Below are 18,326 nucleotides of genomic sequence, written 5' to 3' on the forward strand. Positions count from 1 at the left end.
GACGAGTGCCTGAAGTTAAATGTAGAAGAAAAATATATAACTAGTAACAATTTAACTTGTATATATTTGAAATGAAATTTAATTCCAGCCTAAACAATGAAAATGGATGAGATTTAATCGAAATTCACTGAGAGAATAGAGCATTTTCAGACGATAGAGTAGTAAATTTTTATGCAATTTATTTGCCTTTTAAAAATTTTTTTTTTTGCCTTGTTTCTTATTTGATAGGCATTCATTTGTGTATTTATTTATATAAGTATTCAATTAAGTGCACTTTAAGCATAGCAAACAAAATTAATTACACTTTAACTTTACTCACGCTAATGGTCTTTCACCAAACTCAGAAAACACCAACCAAACTCCTTTTAAAATAAAAAATAATAACAACAAAAGCAGTTTCAAATAATTTTTTATGATCCTGTATTTTTTAAAAGGGTTGATAAAAATATTTTTAATATATTATTATTATATATTTTTTAATGTTTCATGAAGTTTAAAATTTGAATGTGGAAGAGATAATTTTACAAAAATGATAAAAATTAAAAGAAAAAGATTGTGCCAAAAAATTACTCGGAGTTAATTATTTTTCATGCCTAGGCACACACATGATTGGACACTGCACAAAACCGGAGGAAAATTACAGGAGGCAAAAAATAAGTTTAATGCTGAATTAACACACACAAAAAAAAAAAAAAACAGAAAAATACTATACAATATGTAATCCACTTTGCGCTCTTTAATCGCAGAAGCAGTCGAGCCCACTCCCAAAGGCAAAATAATTAAAATAAAAGGGAAGAGAAGCTTTAAAATGCCCCATTGAGATCGATCAAATCTCTCTCTCTGTCTATATGTCTTTCATTGACATCGATCTCCTCATTTTTTGAGCTATCAATTTCAAAGAAGATTCAATGGGTACACTCTCTAATCCTTTCGTCTTAATCTCTTTTTTTATTTACATTATTTCCTCTGTATTTGTAGCTTTTTTTTTTATTTTTAAAGATCAGTTTCTCCCTTTCATTAATTAATTAATTTTGCGGTTTCTTGTTTGATTTCTGTAATGTAACGGGAAGGAGAGCGTTAAAGCATGCAACGCCGCCTTAAGGATTTTCTTCAAGGGTGCGATGCAATTTGTTTTATGTGAAAATTTGGATTTTAATTTGATTTTTAGGTTTTAAGAGCTTCTTTGAGTAGTATAAATCTGAAATTTGTTGTGATGTTTGGATCGGGACTGGAGATGAATTTTATGTTTATTGCATGTTTGGTTGCTGAGAAAGCTAAGGAAATTGGAAAAAACAAAAGGATTTTGAATTATCAGCTTTTTAGCTATTTAATACACTAAATTTCTCTATCAAAATCAATCAATATACTATTTCTTTTGCTTGAGGTATTCTTAAATATCTTTTCCTTGACCAATTGATATGGAGAATTTAATTTTAAATTAACAAGGAAAAATGAATCGAGCAGTTTAGTGCTGTGTGTTGTGGAAGCTTGTCTTTTCTTTACTCACACGCTATGAACATTTCGTTTCTCAGCGGAGAGTGAGGAATGTTGTTCAACTCAACTTATTGACGGAGATGGTTCATTCAATGATATTGGAATTGAACGTTTTATCAAGGAAGTAAAACTTGTTGACTGCGGGTTGTCCTATGCCGTGGTTTCCATTATGGGACCACAAAGCAGTGGTATGCTTTGATATATTCATTACATCCTGCGTTATGCTTGTGCTTTTCCTTGTTCCTAAGGTGTCTATTCCTTCTAAGCTGCTTTGTTTATCGGTTGTGCATTTTGTTTAATGATATTGAATTAGAATTGTGGGATACAAGTGAGAGTAGGATTAGCTGGAAGTTTGATCACTTCAGTTTTCTGCAAAGGCATATTTTTCGTATCTCACTTTGATATGAACATGTTTCTGCATGATATTGTTGGATTACTTCTGTAGTTAGTTTTATATATATCTTTGTTGTATGATTATTTTGAATCTAATACACACCATGAGTGATTTTTTTTTTTTTTTTGGTGTTTTATCATTTTACAGTAGCTATGTAAGTTCTGCTTATGCCATTTAAAGTTTCACTTTGTTTTTCATGATATTGACAGGTAAAAGCACACTGTTGAATCATTTGTTTCACACCAAGTTCAGGGAAATGGATGCATTCAAGGGAAGGTAACTTATGTTTCTGTAATAACATTTTGCATTGTTTCAATTGGCTCAAACAACTAATGGGATGTGCTTCTTGTCAGGTCTCAAACCACTAAAGGTATTTGGTTGGCAAAATGCACTGGTATGGAGCCTTGCACTCTAGTAATGGATTTGGAGGGTACTGATGGAAGAGAGCGTGGGGAGGTGCTGTTGCTAGCTTGCATTCTATCTTTAACACATCTTGTCCAAAAATTGAAACTACATTGTTTTATACACTGATAAATTCTTTTGTTTGCTCTTTTGTTTGCCTTCCTTTGCCCTTGTTAGCTTAAAGATCTTTTTGCCTGCTTTTGCAAAAAGATTCAGAATATCCCTCCTCCCCTGTCCCAAAAGGAAAAGAAAAAAAGAATATTTATGGATACACATTTTGATCTATTAATCAACTAGGTATTTCTTTATGACCCGGCTTTGATAGCAATTTATCAAGTACATCCTCTAAATAATTCTTCAAATTTTTCAATGGATTGGTAACTCTAATGATTTGGTCGTTGTAGGAATAGTTGTAATATTTATGAATTTTTGTTTTACCAGAGAGTCAAATCAAACTAGAGGTCAGTCATTAGTTTTTTTTTTTTTATGTCAAGTTTTTAATTCTGAATGTTACATTTTTTTTTTCAGTAATAAAAGTTCTATCATAGGTGATATTTATTCAATAGCATATTTTCAGGGACATGGATTAGTAGATTATATGTGAAATTGAAAAAATCAATTTGGTCATGATAAAAGAATAAAATTTGGTACTTTACACTGTTTTTTTAGTTGAAAGAAGCCTTAGTATTTTTGAATGCCTTAAAAGAGGTCTAACGGCTCTATTAATATGAAAGCTAGCATGATGGATCAAGCTGAACCAAATAAAAAGTTGGAATTCAGATTATAAAAGTTGAAGAAGTGGATTATCTGTTTATTTTTGTTTGTTGAGTTTTATCTCATTCCCTTTGTTTTATGAAAAATGGGGAGGAATAGAGATTCATTATGTTTTTTACATATTATTTACTGTTTTGCCTTATTCCAGGATGACACAGCATTTGAGAAACAAAGTGCACTTTTTGCATTGGCGGTTTCAGATATAGTACTCATAAACATGTAAGGTTTGGCACCTACATGGTGCTTGATTCATTTTAAGTTAATTGCTATCAGTAAGTTGTGCAAGTAATATTCTTGAGCAACTTTTGTTTAGGTGGTGTCATGATATTGGTCGTGAACAAGCTGCAAACAAGCCTCTTCTGAAGACTGTATTCCAGGTATTTTACATTCTTGCTGCCCTTTCTAAGCAGTGGCCTGAATTTTGAGTGGTTCTTTTTCTTTCTTTTATTTGGTTGTATTTGGTTGCAGGTCATGATGCGATTGTTTAGTCCCCGCAAAACAACTTTGATGTTTGTGATCCGTGATAAAACAAGGGTGGGTACCTTTCTTTCATTATGGAGCATGTTGTGCTTGTATGGCTAACTTTTTTGTTCACTTCTTTCCTTAGATTTTTTAGTATCTATGCTTTATATTGTTATATATTTAACTAAGGATTTTTTAATTTCAATTCAATTTATGGTTACTAAATATTCCTTGTTTACAGACACCACTAGAAAATTTAGAACCTGTTCTGAGAGAAGATATTCAGAAGGTACAGATATGTGATGCCTATGCTTCCTTGGTTTTCTGATTAACTTCAGCAATGTTTTCTTCTGACCAGTGTTTCTAGAACTGCAGATATGGGATGCAGTTCCTAAGCCGCAAACACATAAGGAAACTCCATTAAGTGACTTTTTCAATGTATGATGTTGGGTTGTTATTTCATGCAACGTATGTTTAAAAGTTTAATGTCTCTCTATACTTTTTCTGATGAGTATTGCTTCTGATGATTTAATGCTGTTGCTGATAATGGCCAGGTTAAGGTTGTTGCACTTTCTAGTTATGAAGAAAAGGAAGAGCAATTTAAAGAGCAGGTACCCTGTCTGTGCTCAGGTCACCTCATAAGGACATTCAGTATTCCTAGCATGCAGACAAAACTTTCACACCATTGGCTGTTTGAAGTTTGTTTAAATGGGAAGAAAGAAGAAGTTGAATATCTACTTGTAGATTTGTGATGTTACCTTATTGATTGTTTGATGACTTAATCTTTTTTCTTATTCATGTTGTTGCATTTCTTTTTGTCTCACTCATCCTGGTTGTATGGTATAATTTACTTTTTCTTGAGATGGCTAAAATAAAAGATCTCTACCTACTGTTTATAATTTTGCCTGTATGTTATATGATGTTGCTGAAATTTTTGACTAACTGGCTTGCAAATGGGGTGTTTGGCTGATTCTATTATTATTACTGAAGGTTGCTAATTTGAGACAACAATTCTTCCACTCTATTGCACCGGGGGGGCTTGCTGGAGATCGGAGGGGGGTGGTACCTGCTTCAGGGTTCTCTTTTAGTGCACAGCAGATCTGGAAAGTCATTAAGGAGAATAAGGACCTTGACCTTCCAGCCCATAAGGTAACCTTTTGGACATTATTTTGACTTTACCTTGAATGAAATTTGTTAATCTTGTTGGTTTTTCTGTCATCCATGTTTCATTTGCCTGTAGGTCATGGTGGCTACAGTCCGCTGCGAAGAAATTGCCAATGAAAAGTATGCTGGTTTCACTGCAAACGAGGTATGTGGACATGTATATGTGTTTATATTCATAAATTTATGCATGCAGACACACAAATGCACTTTTATTTTTTTTGGGAGCTGGCTATTTTTTCTACAAACTTAAACCAACCTATTACTTCATATAACAGAACTGGTGTCTGTTAGAAGAAGCTGTACAGTCTGGTCCAGTTGTTGGCTTTGGGAAGCAGCTGAATTCAATTCTCTACTCTTTTCTAACAGAGTAAGGCTACTTTAATGAGATCACAAGATAATTGTCTTATTGTTTAAGTTGCAAATAGGCTACTATCTATATAAGCATTTGGAAGAGCTGCACTGACTTGGGCAAAGGCAATTTGAGCATTAAAGAAATTATAGCAGTGATTCACAGAACTCTGATGCTAAAGGATAAATAGGAATGTTATGATAACTGATTGGCAACCTGATGACTTATGAGTCATAATGGTGATAATGGTATATTGCTTAACTGAATGGGTGGATGAAAATTATCTTGAGGCATACCTTGGCAAAATAAGATTCAGTTCTAATGATCAAATTTGAGATTGTTGTTTTTAACATACTTACTTTCCGTGGTTTGCTACCATATCAGTGACATTGAGTCCTTTGTTCATTTTATTCTGATTTTAGGTATGATGCAGAAGCCACATATTTTGAAGAAGGTGTCAGATCTGCAAAGCGAAAGCAACTTGAAGAAAAACTGCTTCAAGTAATAGCACTCTACTCTATTCTTGTCCAATTTTTGTTGGTTTTTTAAATTTTGTCAACTCATTTGCTTTTCTTCTGATTTAGCTTGTCCACCCAGCCCACCAATCCATCCTAGGACATTTAAGGTCTGGAACTCTCGAAAAATTTAAGGAAGCATTTGAGAAGGCTTTGAATGGAGGGGAGGGGTTTTCTATGGCGGCTCGCAACTGCACTGAATCTTACATTGCTCTGTTTGATGAAGGATATGCAGGTATGGTTGACTTTCTTGAATCATTCTCTTAACTATAAACTGACATTAGAACCAAAAGCTACAGAACACAAGTTCAAGAGCTAGGAATTGGAAAAAAAATCATTAAAAAGGTTAAACAAGTCATAGAAGGAAAAGTGAGTTTTTAAACCATTACTATGAGCCGAAGCTCCAAATTTTGGGTCTTCGTTACATTGCTTGCATTTAAGAGGATTGGTACTATAGTTGAGTCAGCAAGGGTGTTTTATTTTTGCTTGATAAGGTAGACTGAGTGCATTACGAAGTTTGACATCATTTTGCAGATGCTGTTGTTGAATTAGCAAATTGGGATTCCTCTAAAGTCAGGGATAAGCTACATCATGATATTGATGCACATGTTGCTTCTGTCCGAGCTGCCAAACTTTCAGAGCTTACTTCATCATATGAGGTGTGAAAATGTGTCTGTCTGTCCCTTCTGACCATTTACTTTATTTAAGTGATTTGTCCTCATGACCAAATCACTTGCTGTTTAGTAATCCTAACTGATGAAGCAATATTATGAGATTTGAGGATAGTGTAACCTAACAAAACTTTAAAGCAGTTGTTTCTGTATCAATTTGAAGTTGTTTGAGCTGGTTTGCGAGGAAGCAAGGTGAACTGAAGTTGATGCTGTGGTGTTGTGACCTTTGTTTTCACGGTTTTGCTGATAGGGATGTCAATCTTACCCATACCCAATGCGGAACCTGACTCTTTTCCTGAATGGGGATGGGAATAAGGATAGGGATAGGGATGGGTGTTATATTGTGGGTACGGAGATAGGGATGGGTATGATTTTAAATTTTTATTGGGTACGGGTATGGGGATGGGTAATATAGCACTAGCTTCATACCCATACCCTACATATATATTTATGTATAATTAGTAAATAGATTTTTATTAAATAATATAAATTATTATTTTAGATTAATTAGAATTAATATATTTTTATTGAAAAAATATATTAATATATATTTATAAAAAATTACTTAAATATACAAGTTAAAAATAAAAAAAGCTAAAAAAAAATATTTTTATTTTTATTTTTTGAAAAAGATATGGGTATGGGTAATCCTCATACCCATTAAATACCCGTGGGGATGGGGATAGATTTGAAATACCCGTTGGGTATGGATACAGGGATGAGTATAATATAAAAATCCGAGAATGAGGGTGGGTGCCCGTCCCATACCCTACCCATTGACATCCCTACTTGCTAGTTGAAAATTTCAAATTGTTGCATATAATGTGCATTACTTTAAAATTAGTTTTAGCATCTAGTTAAGATGTCATATTAAAACAGTTGGTTTGTTTAAATTTCACCATTTTCCTAACTTTGGAAAATTTCAAATTGTTGTATACAGCAAATTACTTAGAAATCATTTAAGCCCAATTAACTAAGGTGTCATATAAGCAGTTGGGTTATTAAAACTTTACCATATGGGCGTCCAATCTGCTATCTAGGTCTGAATAAGAAAGGCCTGGATTTTCTAGTTTAATTCTTTTGAAGACCCTGAATTTGTGCCCTTAGGTGCTTTCTTTTTCTTCTGATATACTTTATAGTTTTAACAATGAATTACTTCATAACAAAGTTGGCATTGATGTGATTATTCTTATATCGTGTATGATTTCTGTTGTGTATATAGTTTAGGACTTCCATAACATTTGAAAATTGTCATAGTGACATCCACAGCATATGTTTATGACTGGTTAAATCACCACTTGGAATCATACTCATAATTATGGTGCATTTGCAGGCAAAGCTGAACGAGGCATTACCAGGACCTGTTGAATCACTTTTAGATGGAGCTACTAATGAGACCTGGCCATCAATAAGGAAACTTCTCCGGCGAGAAACTGAATCAGCTGTCTCTGGACTGTCCAATGCCCTCTCTGGTTTTGACATGGATGAACGAACCAAAAACAAGATGCTAACGAGTCTAGAGTATTATGCAAGAGGTGTGGTTGAAGCAAAAGCAAGAGAAGAAGCTGGAAGGGTATTGATCCGTATGAAGGACAGGTACATTTCAAATTTTGAGCTAAAGTGGTTGATTTGCTAGGCATTACACATTATTGAAATTGACTGTAAATTAGCATACAGGTTTTCAACATTGTTTAGCCATGATTCTGATTCCATGCCACGGGTTTGGAGTGGGAAAGAAGATATCCGAGCCATCACTAAAACTGCTCGCTCTGCAGTATGTTTATGTATTATCATTTGTTGGACTTTAAGAATTATGCTACATTTTATTGTTTGCTAAACTTGTTTATTATCTGTTGCCAGTCCTTAAAGTTATTATCTGTTATGGCTGCAATCCGGTTGGATGATAATGTTGATAATATTGAGAATACACTATCATCTGCCTTGGTGGATACCAAAAGTAATGCTGCTGTGACTGATAGGAGCATTACAACATTTGATCCACTGGCCTCAAGCACTTGGGAGCAGGTGAAGTCTTGTTTTTGCTGAGGTCTCTATGAGATTTAGTTGAACTGTACAAACTTTTTATTTATTGCATACCATTTATAGACATTTATATGCGTCACATTGAATAAATATTAAACTGTATCTATGGAAAAATTAAGAAATAAAACTATGTGGAAAACTAAGAGAAAAAACTGAATGTATATTGAAAAACTGCTCATTAAAAATTATACAAGAATCTTAGATTTATATACAACTAACTAAGGGTTAAATTAGGAAAGTAAATCTTCCTAAAAACTGATCCTATAATTGAGAGATTGTCTATCCTAATTTTTGTTTTTAATTCTAGGGATACAAATACTTAATTCTAGAGATATAAATATAAATATACAGATTACAAGATTACAACCAGCTGTAAATATGTGTTTTTCAACACTCCCCCTCAAGCTGGTGAATAGGTGTTTTCCATTCCCAGCTTGGAAATAATTTTTTGAAATGTTGCACTGTTGAGACCTTTAGTCAACACATCTACAAGTTGACCCTTGTTTGATACATAAGGTGTACAAATCAACCCACTGTCTAGTTTTTACTTTATGAAATGCCGGTCTACTTCAATGTGTTTTGTTCTGTCATGTTGCACAAGATTGTGTGCAATACTTATTGCAGACTTGTTATCACAGTAGAGTCTCATTGGTCCATTCCACTTGATCTTCAAGTTTTCTAAGATAATCTTTAACCATGGTAGTTCACAAATTCCTTGAGCCATTGCTCTGAACTCTGCTTCAGCACTTGATCTTGCCACCACATTTTGTTTTTTACTTCTCCTAGTCACAAGATTACCACCTAAGAAAGTGCAGTAGCCTGAGGTGGATCTTCTATCAGTTACTGAACCTGCATAATCAGCATCTGTATATGTTTCTAGAACTAGCTCCGAATTTCTTTTGAATAAGATACTTCTTTCAGGATTGGCCTTCAAATAGTGCAATATACGGTAGACAACCTGTAGGTGCACTTCTTTAGGTCTATGCATAAATTGACTTATTACACTCACAGCATATGCTATATCAGGTCTAGTATATGAGAGATAAATGAGTCTTCCAACTAATCTTTGGTACATCTCTCTATCTACAGCAGCATTTTCATTAGCTTCTCCAATTTTATGATTAGAATCTATAGGGGTATTTGCAGATTTACATGCGAGCTTCCTAGTTTCCTTCAGAAGATCCATCACATATTTCTATTGTGAGATAAAGATACCATGCCGTGAGTGAGCTACTTCAATTCCTAGGAAGTACTTCAATCTCCCTAGCTCTTTTATCTCAAATTCTCTAGTCAAATACTGTTTTAGAGATTCTCTCTCTTTTTCATTATCTCCAGTTACAATTATATAATCAACATACACTAATAAAACTGTAACTCTTCTTGAACCAGAGTGCTTGATAAAAAATGTGTGATCTCCTTGACTCTGTTTATATCCCCATTGCTAGCATCACTTTGGCAAATCTCTCGAACCAAGCCCTAAGAGATTGTTTAAGGCCATATAAAGCTTTTTTCAGCTTGCATACTTTGTTTGCTTTTAGATGACCTCCAAATCCTGGTAGAACCTTCATATATATTTCTTCTTCCAAATCACCATGTAGAAAAGTATTCTTTACATCAAATTGTTGAAGCTGTCAATTATAATTTTCAGCCAATGATATCAAAATCCTAACTGTATTTATCTTGGCAACTGGAGCAAAGGTTTCCTGATAATCCACTCCATAAGTTTGAGTGTAGCCCTTAGCCACTAACTTGACTTTATACCTTTCAACAGTACCATCCGCCTTGTATTTTACAGTGAAAACCCATTTACACCCCACTGGATTTTTTTCTTTAGGCAACTCTACCAGTTCTCATGTCTTATTTTTCTCTAAGGTCTCAATTTCTATTTTCATGGCTTGCCTCAATTTCTTACTGGATAATGCCTTGAATAATGTGGTTGGAATAAAAATAGTGTTTAGGCTCATAAGAAAATTTTTGTGGGACGGTGAGAACTTTTCAAATGACATAAAATTAGAGATTGGGTATAGTGGATGCTTAGTACATTCTTTGGTTCCTTTCCTAATGGCAATAGACAGATCACAATCACTAGTTATAGTTTTAAGAGATTCATGCTCATTTTGAGAAACAGAGTCAAAAAATGTAGTTACCTCATTTCTGGAGTTAGGATCAGGTTCTTGGATTGGCATTGGTTCAGGATCTGGAACTTTCCTTCTTGAGTACACCTGTAATTCCTTCATAGAATCAAGAACAATATTATCCTTTGTCACATCTTCTGTATTTGGAATGGGTTCAGACTTAAATTCAGTGTTTGACTTGGGCTCAACAAAAACAGGTTTCAACTCAGAAGAATTAATGTTTGAAAATGTTGAAGAAGGGGACAAATCAAGCAAAAAGAAGTCTTTATCCTTATCTTTCATGAATGAAGTCTCCCCCTGAAGATAAGGTTGAGTAAAAAATGGTTTACTTTCTTCAAAAGTGATATCTGCAGACACATAAAATTTTTTGGTAGGAGGATGGTAGCACTTATACCCTTTCTGAGTTGAGGAATACCCCACAAAGATACACTTAATCGCTCTTGGATCCAACTTTCCCCTGTTATGATTGTGAATATGAACAAATGATGTACAACCAAATATCCTAGGTGTGAGATTGTTTGTGGTATTAAAGTTGGGATAGAATTGTGAAAGTAGTTCCATAGGAATTTTAAATCCCAAAACCCTTGAAGGTAACCTATTTATAATGTGTATGGCAGTGAGAACAGCTTCCCCTCAGTAAGATTTGGGTACATTTGCTTGAAAAAGGAAAGTTCGGATTATGGCTAGTAAATGGCTGTTTTTTTTTTTTGTCACTCCATTCTGCTGTGGAGTATTAACACAAGATGACTCATGGATAATCCCCTCATTTTGGAAATAGGTGGATAGATTCTGGTTGAAATAGTCTCTTGCATTATCAGACCTAAATCTCTTGATTCTCACTCCAAATTGATTTTGGATCATGTTTTGGAAGCTTAAAAATACTATTCACATTTAATTTGAATTTAAGTAAAAAAATCCAAGAGACTTTGGTACAATCATCTATGAATGAAACAAACCATCTTGCATTAGAAATATTAGGAATTGTAGAGGGACCCCAGATGTCACTATGAATCAAGTAAAAGGGAGTAGAACTTCTTTTGTTACTAATTCAAAAAGACACACCTCTATGCTTTGTAAGTTCACAAATATCACAATGAAAATCTTTGACATTTAATCCTTTGAACAAAAAAGGAAACATGTTTTTCAAAGTTCCAAAAGAAGGATATCCTAGACGAAAATGATAAAGTTAGATTTTGTCTTTATTAGAAGATTTTTCAGAAAGAAATGACAAAGGTAAACTATTCTTGATATTACTTGTGTTATTTGATGTCTCAAGATAGGATAGTCCATCCTTCTCCTTAGCAAGTCCAATCCTCTTCCCCGAACTCTAATCCTGAAATTCACAATAAGAGGGATAAAAAATCACTTTGCAATTCATATCTCTAGTAAGTTTTTGTATAGATATCAGATTAGTAGACAATCCAGGAACATGAAGAACATTTTTAAGAACAAACGAGGGATTAACTTGAACATCTCTTGATCTTGCCACTGTAGTAAGTGAACTATTTGCAACAACAATTTTCTTATAACTAGGACACAGGGTATATGTACTAAACTTTTGTAAGGAATGTGTCATATGGTCTGTGGCTTCTGAGTCAATGACCCAAGAATTCGTAATAGGCTTAACCGAGACATTTAATCCATGAGAACCAGAAACTTTACCTGAACTAGAGACCTTACCCAAGGCACATACTATTGTAGGCTTTTCAAGGGCTTTCAATAGGTTTCTTAGCTTTTCAATCTCTTCCCTGTCGAACTTTTCTTGTTTTCGAGGCATTTGTAGTACTCCGATAATTTTTTCAGTTGACACTTCCTCAAATTAAGTGGTAGTGATATCTTTCTTTGAACTGAAATAAGCCTTAAGATATAACCAGAAATAACTCTTAGCAATGAAGTCTAAAGAAGGGAAAAATAAAATGACCATGAAGGCCTTAACAGGGTTCGGCAATGAAGGCCTAAATAGGGTTCGGCAATGAAGGCATCAAATAGAAGTCAGCAATGAAGGTTGAAAATTTTGCTTCCCAAGAAGAGCCTAAAGCTCTGATACCATGTGAAAAAATTAAGAAATAAAACTGTGTGAAAAACTAAGAGAAAAAACTAAATGTATATTGAAAAACTGCTCATTAAGAATTATACAAGAATCTTATGGTTATATACAACTAAGTAGGGGTTAAATTAGGAAAGTAAATCTTCTTAAAAACTAATGCTATAATTGAGGGATTGTCTATCCTAATTTTTGTCCTTAATTCTAGGGATACAAATACTTAATTCTAGAGATATAAATAAAAATATACAGATTACAAAATTACAATTGGCTGTAAATAAGTGTTTTTCCACAGTATCTTCATTATTTTAACACTGTCTTTTCCTCAATTTATTATGCATGATTAGTTCTTATGGCTGATATTGTTTGGAACAGGTCCCACCTGCCAAGACATTGATCACACCTGTCCAATGCAAGTCTTTGTGGCGGCAATTCAGGGCTGAGACAGAGTACAGTGTCACTCAGGCCATTTCTGCTCAGGCATGAATTTTAAATTCCTAATTATCTTGAAAATTTTGTTTTCTCCCCCTCTCAATACAATATTGATTTGAATTGTCATTGCATTAGGCAAACTAAAATGTTAGACATCAAATTTAATTCTAATGCTGCATTGATGATAGTCAGATTGTCTTAAGAAGTGCTAGATAAATAAGTCTATTGCAATTGCAATTCACCTTAACTGGCTTTAGTTAGTTGGATTAGTCATTGCTGCTTCAATTCAATGTTGCCTCAGAAATTCTGTTGTGTTCCTGTAATTTTGCACACGTACTACCTCTTTGTATCAGATACATTCTTACGATCAAGTGTTATTCACTGGAATTTAGAATCAATATTTTTCTCTTGGTAGACATGTTATTACAATGCATCTCCTTTTTCCCCCGAGTTTAATGTTGCCTGATTAGTTTTCTTCTACTTTCAGGAAGCCAACAAGCGTAACAACAACTGGTTGCCACCTCCATGGGCAATTGTTGCCTTGATAGTCTTGGGATTTAATGAATTTATGACTCTTCTAAGGTGCATGTTGCACTTGTAGCTTTGAATTAATTTTGGTCGGTATTCTATGGTATTATCCTTGTCTGTTGCTTGTGCTTACTTGCAAATATCCTCATTGCAGAAATCCTTTATATCTGGGTGTCATCTTTGTGGGTTTCCTAATTATGAAGGCTCTATGGGTGCAGCTTGACATTTCGGGTGAATTCCGCAATGGTGCTGTGAGTATCAGAATTAAATTTTTTTTCGGTCCCCTACTTATTTCTGAGCATGCTTAAAAACTTTTGGGTTGTAAACTTGAAATTCAAAAGCAGATTGCTAGGTAAGATTTGCTTCAGTTTAAAAATAGTTGTCAGATCTTTTCTGTTTTAAAATATTCCATTGGTCTCTATTTTGCAGCTCATAAAATATTATAGTATAACTGATGTACCATAATCGGAAATTAATCATTGGAGTGTGTTAACAGTTTACCTGCTGTTTGGATGAGATTTCAAAATGCAATTTTCAGTGTCATGCATGGCATTCCGTAGTTTTCTGACCAAATACAATTATTTAGTAAAACTTCTTGCACTTAATGAGACCATTAAGGACTATAAAAATGCCTTAATCTTCTTATTATTTCTACTTTCATTGTGATTAATCTGTTTCACTCCTTTCCTTTTGATTGAATAACTAATACACAACTTTTTATGCTTGTAGCTTCCTGGCCTTCTTTCCTTGTCTACCAAGTTCCTTCCCACAGTTATGAACCTTCTCAGAAAGTTAGCCGAAGAAGGTCAAATACCCGCAACTGATAATCCACTGAGAAACCCAGCTGTAGCATCTAAAAGCTTCCAAAATGGAAGCACCAGCAGTGATATGTCCTCGAGTGCTTCATCCGGAGTAACTTCAGCTGGAAATTGGACCGAATACTCCAGCCCCACGAAAGAAGAATAACTTATCAGACTATAATACGTTCTTTATGTTCTGAAGATGCCTGTGTTGCGTTCGCTTTCAAGAAATGTATGGAACTCATCCAAGAATGCGAGAGTTACACATCTTGAAAAAGGCATTTATTTTTGTGCAAGTGCCGCATACAAGGGGCCTGCTTTCTTGAGATGGGGCCCCATTTAAATAGTTTTTTTTTTCACTCTCTTCAGTCTAGGTTTTACTCCTATATTTATTGTTTGTTGGCTAAGTTACAAGGCCATATTCTATATTTTTACCTTGATGGCTTTTGGTTATGCTTGTTTTTTTACCCAATTTTTTCTTGCGAGTATTTGTATTGCCATTTGCGATTGTATGCAACTGAAATTTGGATCATGACCTCCTTCAGCTGATTTCTTTCTTCATCCCTTTCTTCCTTTGGTGATTGTGGCTGGGTAAGAGACTACCAAGCTTAAAAAGTCGCAGGAGGGAAGGAGGGAAATAAATACTGAGCTGAGAAAACAGTAACTGCAAAAAATGCATATAAATATTATTTTTTATAGAAAAAAGGTAAAAGACAAACTAAAACATAGATAAAGCTGATAATTTTTTATTATAATATTAAAATTGTTTAATTATATTAAAAAATTATGTAAGAGTTTATTATTTATAAGTTTTATATAAAATGTTGATGATTTTTTAGTAATTTTAAATTATAAATGGTTAATTGTAATATAATGAATGATTCCAAAGTATCGTTTAAAGGCATACACGTGAAAGATGGAGTGGAAAGATATGTGCTTACGAGAATAAAGCCAAGTGTATGAAAAACTTAGATTCTTTTTGAATCCCAATTATTAATAAAACTTTTATCCACACCAATTACACCGGCAACAGGTGCCAATAATAAAGATTTGTTTTTATTGCATCAAATCCTATTTGGTCCAGCTTCTAGGACTCCTTGAAAGCTAAAATTGGATGGAAGGGTCGTCTTCAAATATATATATATTGAATTGAACTTATCTCCTGTCTCGTGTTTTAGGGGGAAAGGGCGGAGGGAGAGATCCATAGCTAAATTCATTATGACATTATTATTGTTGTACCTCAAAATATTTACTACACTAATCTACTCATCGTAGGATCAGCTGCTTAAATTTTCCTAAGTTTCTTTAAGCCTTGGGTCCTTCCTTCCTACCCCCCCTAAATTGGTAGCACATAATAACTCTAACTTTATGCCCTAGGATATCTTCTTCCCAACTGGGTGCAAGATAGTTCATGAAAAACATTTCATCTCATGAAATTTAGGGAAGCAAAAATTGACAATATTGAGTGGTTATCCAATGTTTTTTTCTCTTTGGATTAATAATAATAATAATTTAATATTTTGAATTATTGTAAATGTTCAATTCATTATCTGAATAAGAAAAAAAAAAGCGAAATTCAATAATTGATTATCAGATTATTCCACAATATATTCTATTTTGGTTAATCAAATCTGTTGAATTATTATTTATATTAAAATGATTCAAAATAAAAAAGAAGTTAATCAACGATACTCAAACACATTTTTGTTTTGAGTACTTGTTTAAATGTACAATTTCTTCGATGTAAGACAATATTTTCATATTTTTTTGTATATGAAAGTTGTTAAACAAAAATCAAGTTGAAATTGATGTATTATGTAATTACATATTAGTCTTTTAAGTTTAAGGATTACATTTGATTATTTTACAAAATTATGTGATTTTAGATAATACAATAGATCATAAATAACTTTCATTCATCTCATAAATCCCATCTCTTCCCATCCAAAAATTCAAAATTGAAATTATGAAAATTGAACAACAAGGACCCTTTTTTGTTTGTTATTGGTTACTAACATGAAACAAGTTATTGCATAGTGAAGAGTTGGTTGACATTTTTTTAGGTTGTTTGATTTGTTCTTAAATTAACATAGAATAGTTACAACGCACTGTTTTTTTACAGCTGGATGGAGTAGCCCTTTCCATGTGCACTGTGTTTGGCAGCGAGGGGAGAGGGGAATGGCCATGGGGCCGTGGATGGGACAGACAGGTCAGACAGAGGAAGAGAGTGAGTCCAGCTGTCAAATGCTTTAAACGAAGCCCACGGTGGATTAATGCCGCTCCTTGGATAATTGAACCATCTCTTTTATAATTTAAAATTTTATTAAATATTTTTTTAAAAATAATTATATAAATAAATTGAATTAAAATTTGAACAACTCTTCACCCTTCAATGCAATTAGTAACTTCGACTTTTCATTTTGAAATTGGAAACTTATATATGGTACTACGAAGCACATAGGCAATATGAAAAAAAAAAAAAAGAAACAGAAAAATTATGGAAGGTGCCAAATTTCCTTTTATTTTACTAGTAATACAACAAATTGAAAATAATGTTATTTTGTCTGATAATTATACTGTTCAAGTATTCACATATGGTGCAATAGTAACAAATAAAAAATTTTATGGGTATTTATTTTTTGTGAGTAGGATCATATAGTCAAATGAATATGATTGAGTGAATTTGATATATAATACATGAATATTATTTTATTCATTATTATTAGAGTTTTTAAATTTTACAAATAAAATTAATATATGACACAGATCTTAAGATGTATTTAAAATAAAAAAAAATTGATTAAAAAAATAAAACATATATCAATCCTATAATAATATATAAAAATAAATTTTAAAATATATATGTATGTATAAATGTGTTTGCAATAGATAAGTTTGAATTCTATAATAACTTTAATATGTAGTGTTAATGTCACAAACATATATAGGCTTAATTAGTAATGTTCTTAGGATTACAGTTCAAGATTTAAAATTTTCTCTCCTTTTAGCTTTGTTGATCAGTTGCATAAAAAAAATGCAAAATTGCTTTGTTTTTGTTATTACATAAACGAATATCTTTGAATAGTTAATGTTGGAAGTTGGAACCTAAACCTTTTATGTATCCTTCTTTTTTCGTGTTAAACAAACAAATTCATAAAATAACAAAAATTTCCACTGTCAGGAATAAAATTTTTTCTTTTCTCTCTTTCTTTCCCACCATTTACCTCATTCTTTAAATCGAGCACATGAGATCAAAACTCGAAAATAAAACCCTATTTTCATAAAGTATTATTAACTAATCGTATCAATGTTTGGAGGTGAAATGAAAGCCAAAGGACGAAGATTTATAGCATTTAAATTTAACAGCCTAGCATTGTAATCCCTGTTAAATGGCATCTAGGCCATGGCCATCATCAAAATTACAATACAATAAAAATTTATTCTACCCTCGTGGCCTCATGAAATGAAACCTCAATTATAAATTGCAATTATTGGATAACATTTACGTTCCTTTATTAACAAGCAAATTATGATATCAGTTGACTGATAAATAATTCTATTGTTTTGAGAAAGAAAAAAACAACGGTTGTTGAGAATTAAATGTAAAGTCAAAAAATTTGAGTCTAAATTTAATTTATTCATATAATCATTTTTAAAAAGTAATATTTAATAATTTTAAAATTCAAATTTTAATATCTGAAACTTCTTCTCTCATCTATAAATTATAATCTATTTTATATTAAAAAAATGTAACAATAACAATAACAAACTAAACTTTATATCCTATAACTCTAGAGTTGATTGTATAAAAAAATAAAAAAAAATCATATTAGATTATAATTTTAAATTTTTTATTTATATTAAAAAATATAAACTTTAAAAAATAAGGTTTAATGTTACGAATGATGCTTGAACTATAGTAAAATATTCATTATAATATTTAAATTTTAAAAATCTCTAATGTGATACATGAATTTTGAATATGTTAATTAATATAACATTTACTATTGATGTGGTTAACTCTAAATGATAACATGTGGTAGAAAATAGTTCTTCAAGCATTATATTAGTTAATATATTTTATGATTCAAATAATACATTATAAATTTTTAAAATTTA

The 18,326-nt window shown here is 32.6% G+C and overlaps 1 protein-coding gene across 3 annotated transcripts; it reads left to right on the forward strand.

Annotated features, from left to right (window-relative positions):
- Window positions 1-766: 766 nt before the first annotated feature.
- Window positions 767-14,739, forward strand: LOC111281406 (protein ROOT HAIR DEFECTIVE 3-like). 3 transcript variants are annotated; one of them, XM_089757095.1, is made up of 24 exons: window positions 767-912; window positions 1,071-1,116; window positions 1,533-1,682; window positions 2,098-2,164; window positions 2,242-2,344; window positions 3,213-3,283; window positions 3,378-3,441; window positions 3,533-3,598; window positions 3,768-3,815; window positions 3,902-3,964; window positions 4,081-4,137; window positions 4,517-4,675; window positions 4,767-4,835; window positions 4,966-5,057; window positions 5,462-5,540; window positions 5,624-5,789; window positions 6,089-6,213; window positions 7,559-7,821; window positions 7,903-7,999; window positions 8,086-8,250; window positions 12,823-12,927; window positions 13,367-13,461; window positions 13,562-13,658; window positions 14,137-14,739. In XM_089757095.1, exons 3-24 carry the CDS (start codon window positions 1,664-1,666, stop codon window positions 14,371-14,373), a joined length of 2,307 nt encoding a protein of 768 aa, XP_089613221.1. In that variant the 5' UTR covers window positions 767-912; window positions 1,071-1,116; window positions 1,533-1,663; the 3' UTR covers window positions 14,374-14,739. The 3 variants fall into 3 exon arrangements, with proteins under 3 accessions (XP_089613221.1, XP_022724890.2, XP_022724892.2); XM_022869155.2 differs by lacking the exon at window positions 1,071-1,116; XM_022869157.2 differs by lacking the exons at window positions 1,071-1,116; window positions 1,533-1,682.
- The last annotated feature ends 3,587 nt before the right edge of the window (window positions 14,740-18,326 follow it).

The sequence above is a fragment of the Durio zibethinus genome, chromosome 28 (assembly GCF_047325235.1).
Source record: "Durio zibethinus cultivar Kanyao isolate XHJ-2024 chromosome 28, ASM4732523v1, whole genome shotgun sequence".
Lineage (NCBI taxonomy): Eukaryota > Viridiplantae > Streptophyta > Magnoliopsida > Malvales > Malvaceae > Durio > Durio zibethinus.